The 15,876-nt window shown below is 41.3% G+C and overlaps 1 protein-coding gene across 1 annotated transcript in view; it reads right to left on the bottom strand.

Moving 5' to 3' along the window:
- AMPD3 (adenosine monophosphate deaminase 3) overlaps positions 1-15,876 on the bottom strand; it is a 40,515-nt gene that overhangs the window by 16,585 nt on the left and 8,054 nt on the right. Inside the window, exons 4-8 of the mRNA XM_038405518.2 lie at positions 15,302-15,521; positions 12,453-12,582; positions 2,768-2,962; positions 2,325-2,456; positions 1,069-1,232 (exon numbers count right to left, since the gene is read on the bottom strand). Coding sequence (XP_038261446.1) covers positions 1,069-1,232; positions 2,325-2,456; positions 2,768-2,962; positions 12,453-12,582; positions 15,302-15,521 — 841 coding nt within the window. The remainder of the gene's footprint in view (positions 1-1,068; positions 1,233-2,324; positions 2,457-2,767; positions 2,963-12,452; positions 12,583-15,301; positions 15,522-15,876) is intronic.

Below are 15,876 nucleotides of genomic sequence, written 5' to 3'. Positions count from 1 at the left end.
CTCCATGCATCTGAAGAAGTGGGGTTTTTACCCAAAAAAGCTTATGCCTAAATAAATCTGTTAGTCTTTAAGGTGCCACCAGACTCCTTGTTGTTTTAATAATAATAAATGTTACTGACATGTATCAATCCTGAGAAATGTCTCAATCGTGAGAACAAGTAACCCATTTCCTTAAAGGAATCCAGGCACTGGAAGTGGAAAGGAGAGGTAATTGTGTGATTCAGTTTTCCAAATGAAACTATTGCAAAGAAGAGTAAAACGTTCTGTCTCTTTGCAATACTGAAGTTTCTCTTTTGATAGTCCCAGTTTGCATGACTAATGCAATCATCATCCCGATTTAGAATGTTGTGCGGGAAAGTTAAAGGAGAAGAACTCTCTCCCCAGGGAGCAATAGGCCCAGGGGTAGCTGTGCTATGCTGACAACTCCTCATATTAATTTTCCAGCTGCCTAAATTCAAAACACGCACTTGAGCCACCATCTACTATGACAAATATCCAGGGCAGAACTCATTAGTTACAGCATACATCATTTAATATAGTAGTCCCTAAGGATGCTGAAAGATTGGGTGAAAACAGATATTGATTTAATTTTGTAATTTATAGTTTTGGTTGAAGTACCATGTTAATTGAATCAATTAGTCATGATCTTGCAGAAAACTCTCTGCCACTAAAAGTTTGGAAAGCATTTCCCCCTCCTTATGCAGCATTTCTGGAATCAGACTCTGACTGTTTCAGCAATCAAAACTGGAAGTGATATTTTGACCCACTTTTGACAAATGTTTTTTTCAACATAAAAAATGTAATTTGAGTTAAATGCTTATAAATATTTTTGGAGGAAGTCACTAGTTTTGAAAAGCTTGAAGCAAAATAAACTTTTAGTCCCACAGAGGAAGCCTGCAGCATTGAGGTAGCCATGCACTTAGCCATGAAGAAAATTCCCAGACTTTTTTTAAATAAAAATAAGTACAGAACTGTTGGTAAAGCAGCTAAGGGGATATTAGAAGAGAAAATGTATCCTTCTGCAAGACTTTAATCTGTTCTCATTATCACTAACTCCTGCTTACTTACTAAATTCTGGGAACCTGAATTATCCAGCGTATGTTGGGTGAATAAACCTTGTGTTCAATGAACCATGTTGCCAAATTCTGCCATTCATCTGGAGACCTCCCATAAATGGATAACCGAGGTTCCATATACTGGTATTTATTTTCTTCTAGTTCATGAGCTACTTCCTATTGGAGAACAACTCATTAATGTTTGCTTATGTAAGGACACAACATATCATGCACAGTTAGTGTTTTTGTCTACCACACTTTTTTCCCTCAGACCTGCTTTACAATGGAATGCAGCTGAACGGAGTCTGGCAACTGTTAAACATAAAAGGAATCTCTTGTCATTCCTGCTAAACTATCCCATTTAGAATGCAGGAAGGGTTGTCATTTAGTGGCTAACTTTGAAATCTTTAAAACAGTGTAGAATTAAATGCAACCTTTGGCTTCAGAGGGCCTGCCCTGTGCCTTGTGGAGTCACTTATACCACTATATACTACATGTAATCAGAATGATAGCATTTTGCACTCCCTTTACACTGTTGTAAATGACTACACAGTGTACAGGACAATGGAGAATCAGGCCCAGAATCTGTATGTCAATTGCCTCCTAAAAAAGTTATGCCATTAGTTTTAGTCAAACAACTGTGTAGGTGTGGAAAGAAACTGAATAATGCATATGCAGGAGGCCTCTCCTCCACACTATTTTGTTGCAAGAGTACTTTTGCAGCAATTGTGTATGTATACCATTCCTAGCTCCTCAGTCTTTAATTTCTAGTGCTGAGGGCTCCCTATCATGTTCTGGACCACAATGTTCTAATACTGGTTGCTTCCCATTAAATTTGTAACTGCACAAGACTGAGGAGGCTTGGAACAGCCCAGGCTCCCCTGCAAGTTAGAGCATGTACAATTATACAGGAAACAGCAGGCAGTGATTGGCTCAGCAGAGGTCTCAGTCTGGTAACTTGGTACAGCAGCCTGAAGCCTTTGGGAATCTCTGAACCATTGTACATATTGTAAATTACTTCTACAAAATACTGTGCCATTACAGCTAGAGAGATAAAAATAAGGGGCAGCACTTATTATGGGGCAAGGTAGGCAATCCTCATCCCCGCAACCCTTCATAGGTATATATGCTCCATTATGTCGCGCTCTCTCTCACAGACGCATGTTGCAGGATATGTAATCACCTTTATGTTTCTATATGCTTACACAACTTCCTCTCTCCCCTCCAGAATTTTTCTGATATGATATCCCTGGTACAAATCTTATTTACCTTGACCATACGAGCAAAGTATTCACCACCAAGGTAGTTCTCAGTTTTCAGGTACAAGTCCCTTAGCTCACTGGCACCAACTGGATTGTACTTGGAATTAAATTTATCAAACCGATGAAATGTTTGGCGACCCTGGAGGAAAAAAACATCTCAGTAGAGGTATCCAAATAGCAGTGGTTAAGAACTACCTAACCATATCATAAATCAAATATATATATTTGTTTTCTAGCCACAAAACTATTAGGAAAAGAACAGCCTATGAAAATCCTTGTTTACAACATACTGACAAATAATTTAAGCACTGTTTTTTTGGATATATATTTTTTTAAAATATCATTCGACAGATGCAGCAAAAAACTCTTTCCCTTCCCTTCTCCCCAAGCAGTTTGCACTAACAGAGAGCTGGTTTTTCTCTATTTTATTTATTGAGGGAATAGACTTACAGCATGGACATCTAAAGAGTCTACAGTGAGATCATAAGGATCCATCTGAAGGCTCTCAAACACTTGTTTTAAAGTCATCTTCTTGCCTTCTTTCTCTGCAACAATCCGATTTGACTCTGTTTTGTAAGTGCGCTTAATAAACTTCAGCAAATGTTTCTGATTCATGCAGGCAGCAGCATGGATATGGGTATCAACCTTAAATAAAAAACAGATTACTCGTTTAGCAGACAGTACATGCCCTTTATCTATCCAAGTACCTCTGTGTCATACAGAATTATAAAAATGTTACACAATATTTCTCTTTAGGAATCAGATGGCATGGGATATTACATCCCTCAAAATATTTCAGCACCTGGGTCCCAAGGGGTGAGGGAGAGGGGGGAAGGGTTACATTAAATTAATATAGTGCTCAGTGAGTATTTATTTAAGGTTTCAGAGTAGCAGCCGTGTTAGTCTGTATTCGCAAAAAGAAAAGGAGTAATTGTGGCACCTTAGAGACTAACAAATTTATTAGAGCATAAGCTTTCGTGAGCTACAGCTCACTTCATCGGATGCATCCGATGAAGTGAGCTGTAGCTCACGAAAGCTTATGCTCTAATAAATTTGTTAGTCTCTAAGGTGCCACAATTACTCCTTTTCTATTTATTTAAGGATATTCTATTTTTTCACAGTTTTAAACTAGAACATAAAAACCACTGATAGATTAAACTAAAGAGAGCTAATAAAAAACCTGGAACTCTTAGGACAACATCCTGCCCTGCATCCCCAATGGAGAAGAAGTTGAGTAACAGGGTTGTACATGGATGATCTCTTTCCAGGGCTAAATAGAATCCTTCCCCTCACGCTGCAAAGTGGGAGCATTGCCGCTCCACAGGCATTCTGTGCAGTCTCCAGCATACTGCTGCCAGTACAGTGCTGTAATCCTTCACTGTGGTGTGTAGAATAGCTGCTGGATCTGTGTAGTTGCACATGTCCTTCTTCCTCATCTGTTCCTCTCCTGCACCATCCCAGACTCTGTCGTGTACTTCACTTGTGCAATCTCTTCCTTCCATGCAGTGGACAGTTCTACTGTTGTCAGGGATCTTCACAATCACAGCAGATCTTGGTATGAGATGGGATTTGACCCATAACTGACATTAAGAAAATGGTTTCACCTTTTGAGGACCCATTTTGTAGTTTATATACCACATATACCATATGTTATTGGATCCATTTATGAATCACTGACATCTTTGAGCAGACTACTAGGGTGCCCTCTCCCTTTGTATCCCTGAGCAGGAATTGGCTACAATCTCCTCTGAAAGAGGAAGTGATGCTAGTGCTGATATAAGTACTTCAAAGGGGTGGAATAGTAGTGGGCTCAGAGCTTTATTGAACCCACCAGCAGAGCTGCACCTCATTAACGAAGTGGCAGAGTTGCTGTTCCAGAGTTGCACTTGGTGTGAACCTGCATGAGAAATTCTGGTTGATTCAATCCAAATTTCTCCTGGTGGCTTGTGAGGAGGTGTCAATCCCACACCAGCCCAGCTGGGGTGAACATGGTGTGGAAGGGGTCAATTAACCCTATAGGCTGCAGCTGGGAGGAGAGTCAGGCTTGGCTGATAAGCACTAATTGAAGATGAAGCCCAGCTGGTCAGGAGCAGGCTGGGCTTGTATAAAGCCATGAGATTGAGTGTAGAAAGGGGTTGCAGAGAGAATCCAGTTATCCTCTGGGCAGAGGGAGGTGAATAGGAAGAAATCCAAGAGGAGTAAAAGCTATAGGATCCTGTCTGTGATAGAAGAGGTTTACCCAGAGGTATTGTGGGAATGAAAGCCCGTGGGAGGTAAACATACCTAGCTACAGCCTCTTCTATCAGCATAGGTAATATCTGCCCTGGAGCACAATAGTGGCTCAGTAGCAGCTGAGCTACTGTAGCATTTTAAGTGCAGATATGCCCTAAGTTAAGTGTAGAGGTGTGTAGTGTCTATACATATACTCTGACAGGCATAATGATGTAAGTAACAAAGCTAATTTTACTGCTTTAATACAGTGGTGTTTGTTGTGCATTTAGCTGTCTATTCCAGACCTCTCTGACTAGAACTAACTTTCTACTGTATGTTGCATCACCTCAGGTACTCGCATGAACTAACCACCTAGTTGAATAGTGATCAGTACATGGCACATTTAGGGCCAATTGCCATCCAGCTTCTTTAATTGCCCTATTATTTCCTGGCATATCCATTTGCACATGAACCCCTCCCCCCCCACCTCCATACAGAAGCTGATTGTTTTAGTTATGCAAATACAACATCTGCCTGTGGGCAGGCCAGACTAGTGCATGTATGTGTGCACCATGGCTCATGCTGGAAGCCTTGCAGAAGAGATGTATTGTAATGCGACCCCTGTTGGGGTTCACTCATCCCTAGGGCATCCCCTTGGGGCTAGGTCTGAGGATCAGCTATCATGCTTTATAGTGTCCCCTTTTGTTGCTCACTTGCCCTGCAGGCCTTCTTCCTCTCCAGGACTCAAGAGGCTCTCTGTGATTCAGCCCTCTGGCTAGGCCACTATATAGTCGTCACCCCAGAAGCAGGATGGAGGGATCAGTCTCTCTGGACCAGCTATCTGCCTTGTATCTCTAACAATCCTATGCCACTTCCCACCTGCTACTCCAGGTTTGAGCCCAGGGACCCTACAATCAGCAGGCAAGGTCTACAGTCTCAACCTTGGCAGTGCTTCCCACCGAAAGAGCAGCATACATCAAGGGTCAGGTCAGCATAGCTATTTCTCTCAGGGACACAAATTCATAGTGTAGACTAGCCCTTATAGATGCTCAGGATGTTGAAAGATTTTGATTCTAGACATAGGCACCATGTTCACTGTCAGTCTCTTGACCAATGAAATACTAGAGACTAGTTGGTTTGGCTGATTCACCGAGAGCCTCAGATACAGTTAATAGATACAGTATGTTCCCTAACTTCCAGGGAAAACTGTTATTAAACATAAAATCCAAGCTTTAGCAAACCTGAGTAGACTGCAACTCCCAGATGCTGTAGAACCAGAGGAGACTCAACCTCTTGTAATTCATAAACCTTGTAGACCACCATTCCCTCCTTTTCAACCCAAAATGAACACACCTTTGTTGAAGGAAAAGGATGGAAGCTTATTTACTTGCTATCAAAGATCAAGTGACCGATCAGCAACTGTAGCTTCTTTAAAATCACTCTACTCATGAAACAATTTTTTATTCCCTCTCACAATACAGGGGTGATTCAAGAGGATCATGTAATGTCTCTAAAGTGTTCTCATTACCCTGCCACAGATGCCACCATATCTGAGCTAAGATCAGGAAGCTTATTCCCAAGGAAACATGACTCCACTCTTTCTAAATGTATTCATTACCCAGTGGTGTGATCTCTTTCCTGGCACCTCTGTCACTCTTTCTGCCAGAGTACTCCAGAGTCTCTGGCTACCTCCCTGAAATATACCCAATAAATTTTTACCTTCATGAGTGTGGCAAACTGACATAAAAAATTATTTGAGTATAATGCAGTACTGAGCTTCTGGAATGTACTTAGAAAAGTGATCTGTATACTGTACTGCATAACTTATTAGCACACATTTATGCACACTCACAAATCAAACTGAAGATGAAAATCAACTTGGATAAACCAGCTTAAAAACAGAAATCTGAGTACATGTATACATCATCCTATATGATTTTTGACTGGAGTTGTACAAGAGTTTGTCTTTGAATGCAGCATAAAAAATTGTTTTGTAATGCTGTGTGATCAACCCATCCTTCCCCCCCATTTGTCTTTAGTTGAAATTTCATCAAATGGCTATTTTTAACATAAGCATATGAAAATGTAACTGTGTACATTACTTTTCCATTATGAAAGGCATCTTTGGTCAAAAACAGGAGCCCATTTTCACTCAAATAGTGGTCTGTGTATGTATACAAAAAATTGCAAAACTAGGCTCCTTTTTTGAGTTCTTGATACGGTGCCCAAAGTGTGCTAAGGGTTCTGTAGACAGATCTAACAAGTCCCTGCCCCAAAGACCTTTTACATTCTACCTTAATTACATCACATACAGACAACAGAGAGAGGGAGGGATCCACTATAAGAGTGAGGCTTTTTCTTCAGATATGTTTTCCAGCCTTTCCCATTGGACCCTTTTTGGATCTGTTTCTTGTCATTTGCTCTGTCTCCAGACCTTGTCTCATGTCTCCTTTGATATCTCCTAAAGCTTTTCCTTTTGGTGAAGAGAGTTAGAAAACACTGAAATATGCCCAGTGGAAAGTTTCTTGGTTGGTTGTTCCATGAGAAGAAGCATGTAGCCCATGGTGGTCTTAATCTCACTACTTTAGTCAAATAAACCCATAACTCTAATGATTTATGGAAGCTTCTGTCTGAACATAGACTACACCTCCAGTGAACTAAATGTCTCGCCCAACAAAACCCACTTCCAACCCAAATGTTTCCTTTACCTTTCAATTCCAGTGTGCCACTGATCAAAGAACTGCAGCACTCCTTCTGCCTTGCAGCCCTTCCTGTCAGAGAGCTGACTCTACTGAATTTGCACTGACGGTTTTCCCCCCAGGCCGCCTGTCCTCCTCTTGTCACAGAACTGCCTCCAAACCCTTTTGACAATCCTCTGCCAGTGGAGCAGGGAGAATGAAATAGTAGCTCCTCCCACCAACCAGACAACAGCTGCAGTTGTATAGCCTCTTCATCCTCCATGGGTCCCTACGCATACTACATCCTGCTGCTCCCCTCACACCTAAATTCCTACGTCCACTTCCCTCGTTCCACCTCCCATTGCTCCTCTTCCCTCCCATCTTTACCCAGGCCTCAGCAAACCATGTTCCTCAGCTGACCCGCCACACACCCAGTCCCCCTCACTAGCCTGCCATCTTCCACTGATTTCCAGCCTACTCTCCCCACTCCTGGATTTTCAAAAAGTGACAAATGAAGGGATTAACGGTTTCTCTTCCTAATAAGTTTTTTTCCTACACTGTTTAGCTTGAGTCTGTCTCAACACCTTCTAAGTCATTAATAAAAGCAGTGTGTGTGATGGGGTAGTCTGCCCTCTTAAAGATAGTAGGGCCTAGTGGTCAGCCCACCCCATTGTGTGATATTGCTCTTTAAGATTTTGAAAAGTATGATATATGTACACACAAGGATGTAGGAAATAATGACGGAGAGGAAGCAACTCTGGGAATAAGTAATGCTTGGGAGAAATCCCATCACTGTGTCTTTAAGGGCCCAGGGCCAGGAGCTTTGCTGAGAGGATGAGGCAGATTCCCCACTCACCAAACCAACTGGGAATGAGCTGGGCGAAGGGGACCAGCATAAATGTTGCCTCCTCCCTCATAGCAGGTAGACACCAGTAAGAGAGGGCTCTGTCTGTCTTTCTGTCAAACCCTCTGAGCCTGAGGACTAATAGGAGGGAAGGGATACCTAAGAAGAAGCTGGCTAAGGCCCTACTGGTGACTAAATTACAATCCTGCTCCAAGGAGGAGAGCTGAGGACTCCTGGGTTAAGGAGGGAGTTCATGTCTGCCTGAATTAACCAGCCCTCTGAGGAGAGCTGGGGTTGCTGCCTTAAGGAGAGACAGTGACTGTTTAACTGAAGTATACCTTCTTCCAGGAAGAGAGCTGGGAACTCCTGTTTTGAAAGAGAGAGAGAGAGAGCTGACCACAACTAACACAGTGAGTTATACTTGGTAAAGACTTTAAAGAAAAAATCCCAGACCCCACACAAGGGGTACGTGTCTAAAAGCTATTTAGTCTGGGTAACTGAGTGAAAGAACATGAGGGGGCCAGGCGTGCAATGATACTATGGGACTATGCTGGAGCCTGCACCCCATGACAAAGTTTATACTGATAGTCTTATGTGCATATATCGTATATATAACAACATTGAGTTGTTATAACAATCATTGAGTTAAGTTGACGCTGTACATTTGGAACAGTTGATAAATATAGTCACAGGTGTCTTGAGCAGCCCATTGATGGTGATATGTCGTTCCAATACTTAAGCCAGTGAAACCGTCAGCTGTAAACTACTTGTCTTTCTGGGTACATACACTTTCTCTTGTAAACACTACTGCCCTTCCTAGTAAGAGCTTCATACTACTTCCTGTGAAGCCAATGGGACATCTAACGTTAACTTCACCTAAAACAGACCTTAGGATAGGATCCCACAAGCTGGTAGTATCCACAACTCCCATTGAGGCCAATAAGAGATGAGGATAGTCAGCACTTTTTAGGATTGGGGCCTTATTCACCAACTGTCTAATACAACAGGAAATGTATAGTGTAAATAGATAAACAGAAGAATGCCACACCAGGCTCAAAAAATATAGTATATGGGAATTGCAATCCACAGGGGGTTATAGAATTAAATAAAACCTCATTTATATGGCTTAGTCCATTAACCCTCTTAACTGTGCTACAGCCTTATAACTGCTAAATAAGAAACTGGCATCTATAGAGACTTAAGAACTCGAGCAGAAGCAGCAGTGCGAGCTCCCCCTCTCCCCAAACCCATTGCTGTGCACAACCCTAATTTGGAAAGTCTACTTCTATGGGCTGCTTCAGTTTCTGTATCAACTCCATTCTTGGATTTTCTGCTGAGATGGCCAAAAGAGGAATCACAGATGAGCAATACGTAATACTGGTGTTGGCTGTCTTAGCTTTAGTGATGTGTATACTGATAAGCTGGGAGCTATAAAAACCCCACCAACTTCTGGTCGCTGCTAACCTTTGAAACAATCAATCTAGATATGAATGTCTCCATATCCCTTTTCTAGTTCCCATAACCATTCGCTTTGTCTTCCTTCAGAGGGCTGCAGAATCACCTCTAGAGTCTCAAATTCAAATGATGTTTTAATATCATCCACATAATGGAAAAATCTCAGCTTAAATGAGGCCAGTGCTAGAATATTAGGCTTCTGGGACGTAAGGTCTGAGGTGCATTAGCAAAACACATAATAGGATTTGTTTAACATTTTTAAAGCTATACTTTTTTCCCTTGCCACTAGTATTAGTGTCTCCCTCCAGGAGTATCAAGTTGATATGCAAACTTTAGAATAAAAATATGTTCTTTAAGATTGGTAACTAATAGCAATATTGTTCATAATTAACAACTTGATTGGACTTGCTTACATTATGTAACCCCAGGACTGGAAGACTTAAGAGGAATGAAGTGCTCCCTCTGTTACTAAGGGAAAAAGCCAGTTGTGGCTAGCTTCATTAACACAAATTACAATGTTGTTTACCCTTAATTCCACCTACTGAGTTTTGCTGCTTTGGTTGAGATTTGTTCACAGGAGTAAATATGAGACTCTTATCATTACTAGTCTAGTGGATAGGGAGGAAGCTGTAGATGTGATATCTTGATTTTAGTAAGAGTTTTGACATAGTCCCACATGACATTCTCACAGGCAAATTAGGGAAATGTGGTCTAGATGAAATTTCTATAAGGTGGGTGCATAATTGGTTGAAAGACCATATTAAAAGGGTAATTATCAATGGTTCACTGTCAAACTGGAAGGACATATCTGGTGGGGTCTTGCAGAGGTATGTCCTGTATTTGGTACTAGTCAATATTTTCATTGATGACTTGGCTAATGCAGTGGAAAGTCCGCTTATAAAATTTGAGGATGACTACTGAGTGTATATACTGAACTTGAAAGATTATACTCTATTGCTTAGCACAGATCCATAACACTTTTTCTTACTGTTTGGCAGTAAACAGTCCACTCTATAAATACATCCAGGCTGTCTAAAAATACAACTGGCAATCTTTTTGAATTTAAAAGAGGGGATTTCCTCACCTCTGACAGAGATCATCCCTATTTCTGTTTATTGCTGATCCCTTGTTCAAATGTACTTGTGAACAGCACATTTTATCTTTGAAACGCACCTAATTACATGAAGTGGCAGATATGCTTTGCTATAGGCACAGTTCCTCAATCATTCATTTAAGTGAATTCAACTGTAAGTCCCAAACCACATCTTTGCATTTTAATATGCTTTCCTTCCTTGTACACCTTGACTACGCTAGCCGCATTTGGACTCCAATAGAACAGTATGAAATGAACATATTATGAAACTGGAGCAGCGTTACTGGTATCTCTCTTCCCCCCCCCCCACCCCACCCCAGGCTGGCTCATTTTCTTCTGCCATTAGCAGTCCTACACAGTAATGGGGCATGTACACTCTGTCAGTTGAGAAGATAAGAACTAGATCTGGACTTGCAAAGGGAGGGATTGGTGAAATGGTCTGTTCCAAACAGATAAATTCAGTTTATTCCAAGCATTAAATTTGTTCCTAAACTGTTAGAATTTTTTTAGATTATCTATAAAAAAGCCATTCATGTCTTATGGCAGAACCAAAGTAGGACCTGGGGGAAAATGCTAAACTAAACTGTTATGAACCTAACTCCTAATGACCTAACATGGAGTTAGACCAGTGAACAGATCACACAGCATTTAGGAAACCACAGTGAAAAGATAACAAGTATCGTTAGCTAGTACGACAATGAAACCTTTTTTTTACTATCTTTTAGTCTAAGTGTATATTCAGTAGCTGCACTGAAATAACCTCTTGCAGTATTTTTATGGCCAAATCCTGTACATGGATGTGCTCATACAGCTTCTGTTTAATTTATTAGATAATACCCTCCAGGTCACATTATGACAAGACTCCCATTAAAATCCATGAGATCAATATGCACATCTGAGGACACGGCACAATCCTTGGCCCCAGTTCTGGCTGCTTTGCACTCCTGAGGTTGTCAAGCAGCTGGGAAGCTGTCCTAAAGGAGCAGCCAAGGATTCCCTCTGACACGGGAATTCTCTGAAGGGAAAAGCCAGCATAGTTGGTTCAATGTCCCAGCCCATCCTGCCCACACAGCTATGTTAGGGGCAGAGAGTACTGTGGAGGAAATGTGCCATGAACAGGAGGGACTGAGGCAAAGGGCACATGACTCCATCAGATTATTAGCTGCCCTAAATTACACCAAGAGCTGTTTCAGCTCCTGGTTAGCCCAGGATCAGGACAGTGGAAAGGTGGTCGGGAAGGAATTTTCCTCCAGGGCAGCTTGAAAGAGGCCCTGGAGGTTTTTCGCCTTCCTCTGTAGCATGGGGCACGGGTCACTTGAGGGAGGATTCTCTGCTCCTTGAAGTCTTTAAACCACGATTTGAGGCCTTCAATAGCTCAGACATAGGTGAGGTTTTTCGCAGGACTGGGTGGGAGAGGTTCTGTGGCCTGCGTTGTGCAGGAGGTCAGACTAGATGATCAGAATGGTCCCTTCTGACCTTAGTATCTATGTATCTACAACTCACTGCACCAAGTGGAATCTCAGTGAAGTTGAGGATTGAGCCCAGAGTTTGACCTTCAGAGTTTTGAGTGTGTCACTTCCCTCAGGCAAGAAGGTTTCTGAGCTGAGGCTGCAATGGACCATCAATGAAGGGTTAAATTTATAAACAAAATGTGTGTGTTTTTTAAATAGCTAAACTATATTGGAATATTAACCTGTAATCTAAATGTTTAGTGTGTGTGGTATTTATACAGCATCCTATTCATTCCATATATATTGCACACAGAGGTTTTAGTAAATGATATAGACTAAAGGAAGACAGCTGAAAATTCCATAACAAAGACTGCAGCATGCTAATAAACCCTTTCATACTTACCTTTCTCACGTTATAAAAGTCTCGATGTGGATTACTCTGCAGTTCTTTAAATTCAGACATTTCATTTAGCATCTCATGTAAACTGAATTTAGATTCTAAAAAGTTAAGTCGTCTGTGGCAATATGTTTTTCTGCAAAATAGAGATGATGCTTTAATTACGATCAAACTACTCAGATTTTAAAGTTTTCAGAGTGTAAATTACTTTGAGTGAAACAGCATTAGATTTATCCATATTTTAAGAAGTCACAGATGTGATTTATCAGAGATCTATAGATGAAAAGGGCAAGATATCATTATAAATCTTGATTTTTGTGGTTGCCAATTAGGCCCTAAATTTGATTTGATACCAAATATGAAGCCAGTTAATAAAACACTAACAGAATATGCAGGGAAGTTGTGTGTTTTTGTTGGTTGTTTTAAGAGCAATGAACTACAAGGACACTGAAGGAATGTATCTAGCCATGATTTACCCCCTTTTTGCATGTTATAATTTCACTTGTAATATTTTATCTCGGCACTGTGCCTCTGTGGAATTTCCAGTTCTTTCAGTTTGATACATGATTGGGGGGGGGGGGGGAAAGCACAAAAAAGTAAAATGTATTAGCTAACAAATGCTACCACTCAGATGCTAAATATTACCATCACACAAACAAACCACATTCTTACACAATGGAAGCAACCTGTAAACAGGACTATTAAAACATTGGAATGTAGGTTATTTTCAACCAGAATAGTTGTATCTCAGGATATGATCTACTGTGAATGTGATTTAAGTTTTGGGTGTCTTTATAGATGGTATATGTGTTTACCAGTATATTTTCACTGTCTTTTGTTCCTTTTTGAGTCTTGTTCTTCTGTTTTTCATGCTCTCAAATTGCTGCACTTTCACCCTCTCTACTTTTTTTTTTTCTGTTCTCTGTTTACCACTGATGGTTTTTTCTCTGCACTATTTGTCAATCCTAATCTATGGTATTTCTAAAGTGTCTCAGTTTAATATCTAGCCCTTGTGTAACCCCACTGCTAAGACAGTCCCCCTTATGGTCTTCAGGGCACAACTCCCCCTTCTCCCCCTCCCGCCCCCACACACAGAGCACGTATCTGTCTCTGAGGTCAGGGTTGTGGGGCTTTGACCCTGCAGCTAAAGAGCACTTTTGTCCTATCGCTTTCAGGGCATTGAAATTCAAAGATACTCTGGAACAAAAATAAACATAACTCAAAGCCAGGGTTATCCCACAAACCTTCAGAGACACCCTGCCAGTCTGGGCTTCCACAGTTTCCCTTCCCAGGATCTGTTCATCCCTTCCTGGAGAGCTGATCCAGCAGGCAAGCAAACACCATCTCAGGTCTGCACCCAGGCTTTTCTCCCAAAAGAACCAGAGTAATGTTCTTCTCCCTTGGTAGGCCTGAAATGGGGCTAGGTCCTTTCCTCTTATCTGCCCTTCCACAGCTCAGGTTTGCTGCAAGTGTAGTGGAGCAGGGCCAACTGGGTCCACAAGCTTTTCTTAACCCCTTCCTACCAGGGAAGAGCCTGTCAGCCTCCTTAACTCCCTCACTGTCAGGGGGCCCTCTCTGCTCCATGACACCTTCTCTTTTGCTACTCTTCTCAGTCTTTCCTTAATGGAACACGAATCACATAGTGTTAGTCAGTGAATCCATCGTGTCTGAGTGAATTTGACATTAAGCAGAACAAGTTTGCCCTCTGTCAGAGGCCTGGGATAGTCAGGAATGTAGATAGGAGATTTAAGGTAGCAAGGGTTAAAGGCCAGTGCTCAGCCAACTGGAGCTTGTCATCCTGCGAGCGGCCTAAACTGGAATGGAGATAAGTGACCGCGAGGCAGGTGCCTGGAATGTGGAGATAGCTTAACCACACCAAACTAAGGGAAAGCTTATGCTGATAAAGTTACTATAAAGACTTTCTTGTGGTTGGTTTCTGTTAGGCTTTTCCACACTGATGCCCACCCCTGCCTGGTCTGAAGAAGTGAAAAGGCTCTGGAGAGCTTGCTCTTGTTTTCAGTTTGGTAAATGGGGGTTTCAACATACTCTAAAATTTAGCCTAAAGAAAGGGTTTGGATTGTTTTTCTCTCTCTGGCTTGCTTAAAGTGACAACATGTACCCTGTCAGAAGGAAGGGTTTAGAGCTGGTCTTATTTTAATTTTTTACTACTCCATGTGTGTGTGTCTAAGAGAAGCTAGGCTAACTTATCACTTGTGAAGGATTTGGCCTCTCTTAAAAGGAGAGGATTTAGGGCATGTGGTGGTCTTGAGGCAGGCAAATGACTTAGTAGGATAACCCAGACTACTGCTCTGGCTCAGGGCCCAAGTCTGAGACTCCAGGGAGCAGTATTCACTGGAGTGCTGCTCTTTTCCTGATATTGGGGCACTGTGAGGCTAATGTGAGCTCAAGTGCTGTTATCCTTCCTCCTGACTGAAGACATAAGTACTGCATTTAATTTTTATTTTATTTTTTAACATCAAATGCACAAATCTTCATTTTCAACAAGAAGGCTGATATTCCTCTTATATAGTACTGGTGACATGCAAAGTTCTGGTTCCCACATTTCTAAAGGTTCAGGTCAGATTTGGCCTGAAACGTGTTTTATGTAAACTCATTCATGCTTCATTATGCCTAGTACCCAGAGGCTAAAGACACACCTTTAGAGGTTTACTGTTTTCACTTCTTAGGTTTTTCTGTTCATTGTAAGGCATTTTTTACTGTATTTCCCCACCCATGGATGTTAAGACACTCAGCAGATGTAAAGCAAATGCTTTGGACATAAGCAGTCTCACAAGAAATTGCTGCTGATCTGTATTATCAGCTCTCTGGAAAAGCATGGTAGTAAACATACATACGTTGGACCATCTGCAATGAGAGCAAGAACATGGCTGAGGTCAAGTGTGTAGGTCACCAGATCAGGATATGGCAGACTCCGTGGCTCATTGAGTTTCATCATTTCTTTATTGTCATAAACAAAGAGAATGCCTCCTTGCATTTTGACAACATAATCCAAATTGCCCGGCGCATCGTCAAGGTTGTAAGGATTCTCTAGTTTTCCTGGGGGTGGATGAAAATCTGTGAAACAAGCTTGATGTCAGAAGTAACCCATTTTGAAACGTAAAATAGTTACAGAAAGAAATTAATCTTGTTAGTTTCTGCTCTAAAAAGAAAGATTGATTCCAAATCCATCTTTCATCTATTAAAAGCATGTTGGTAGTTACTCTAAAGAACCTATAGTCATAGCACAGTTGGCTTTATTCTGACCAGCTTCATTAAAAATTAAATGCAGTTGTGATTATTATTTTTTAAAATAAGTAGGGCCTTACTAAATTCATGGTCCATTTTGGTAAATTTCACAGTGTTAGGATTTTTAAAATCTGAAATTTCACAGATTCAGATACTTAAATTTCCAATTTCATGGGATTGGGAG

The sequence above is a fragment of the Dermochelys coriacea genome, chromosome 6, assembly GCF_009764565.3.
Source record: "Dermochelys coriacea isolate rDerCor1 chromosome 6, rDerCor1.pri.v4, whole genome shotgun sequence".
NCBI lineage: Eukaryota > Metazoa > Chordata > Testudines > Dermochelyidae > Dermochelys > Dermochelys coriacea.
This window is presented reverse-complemented; position numbering and strand designations above follow the sequence as displayed.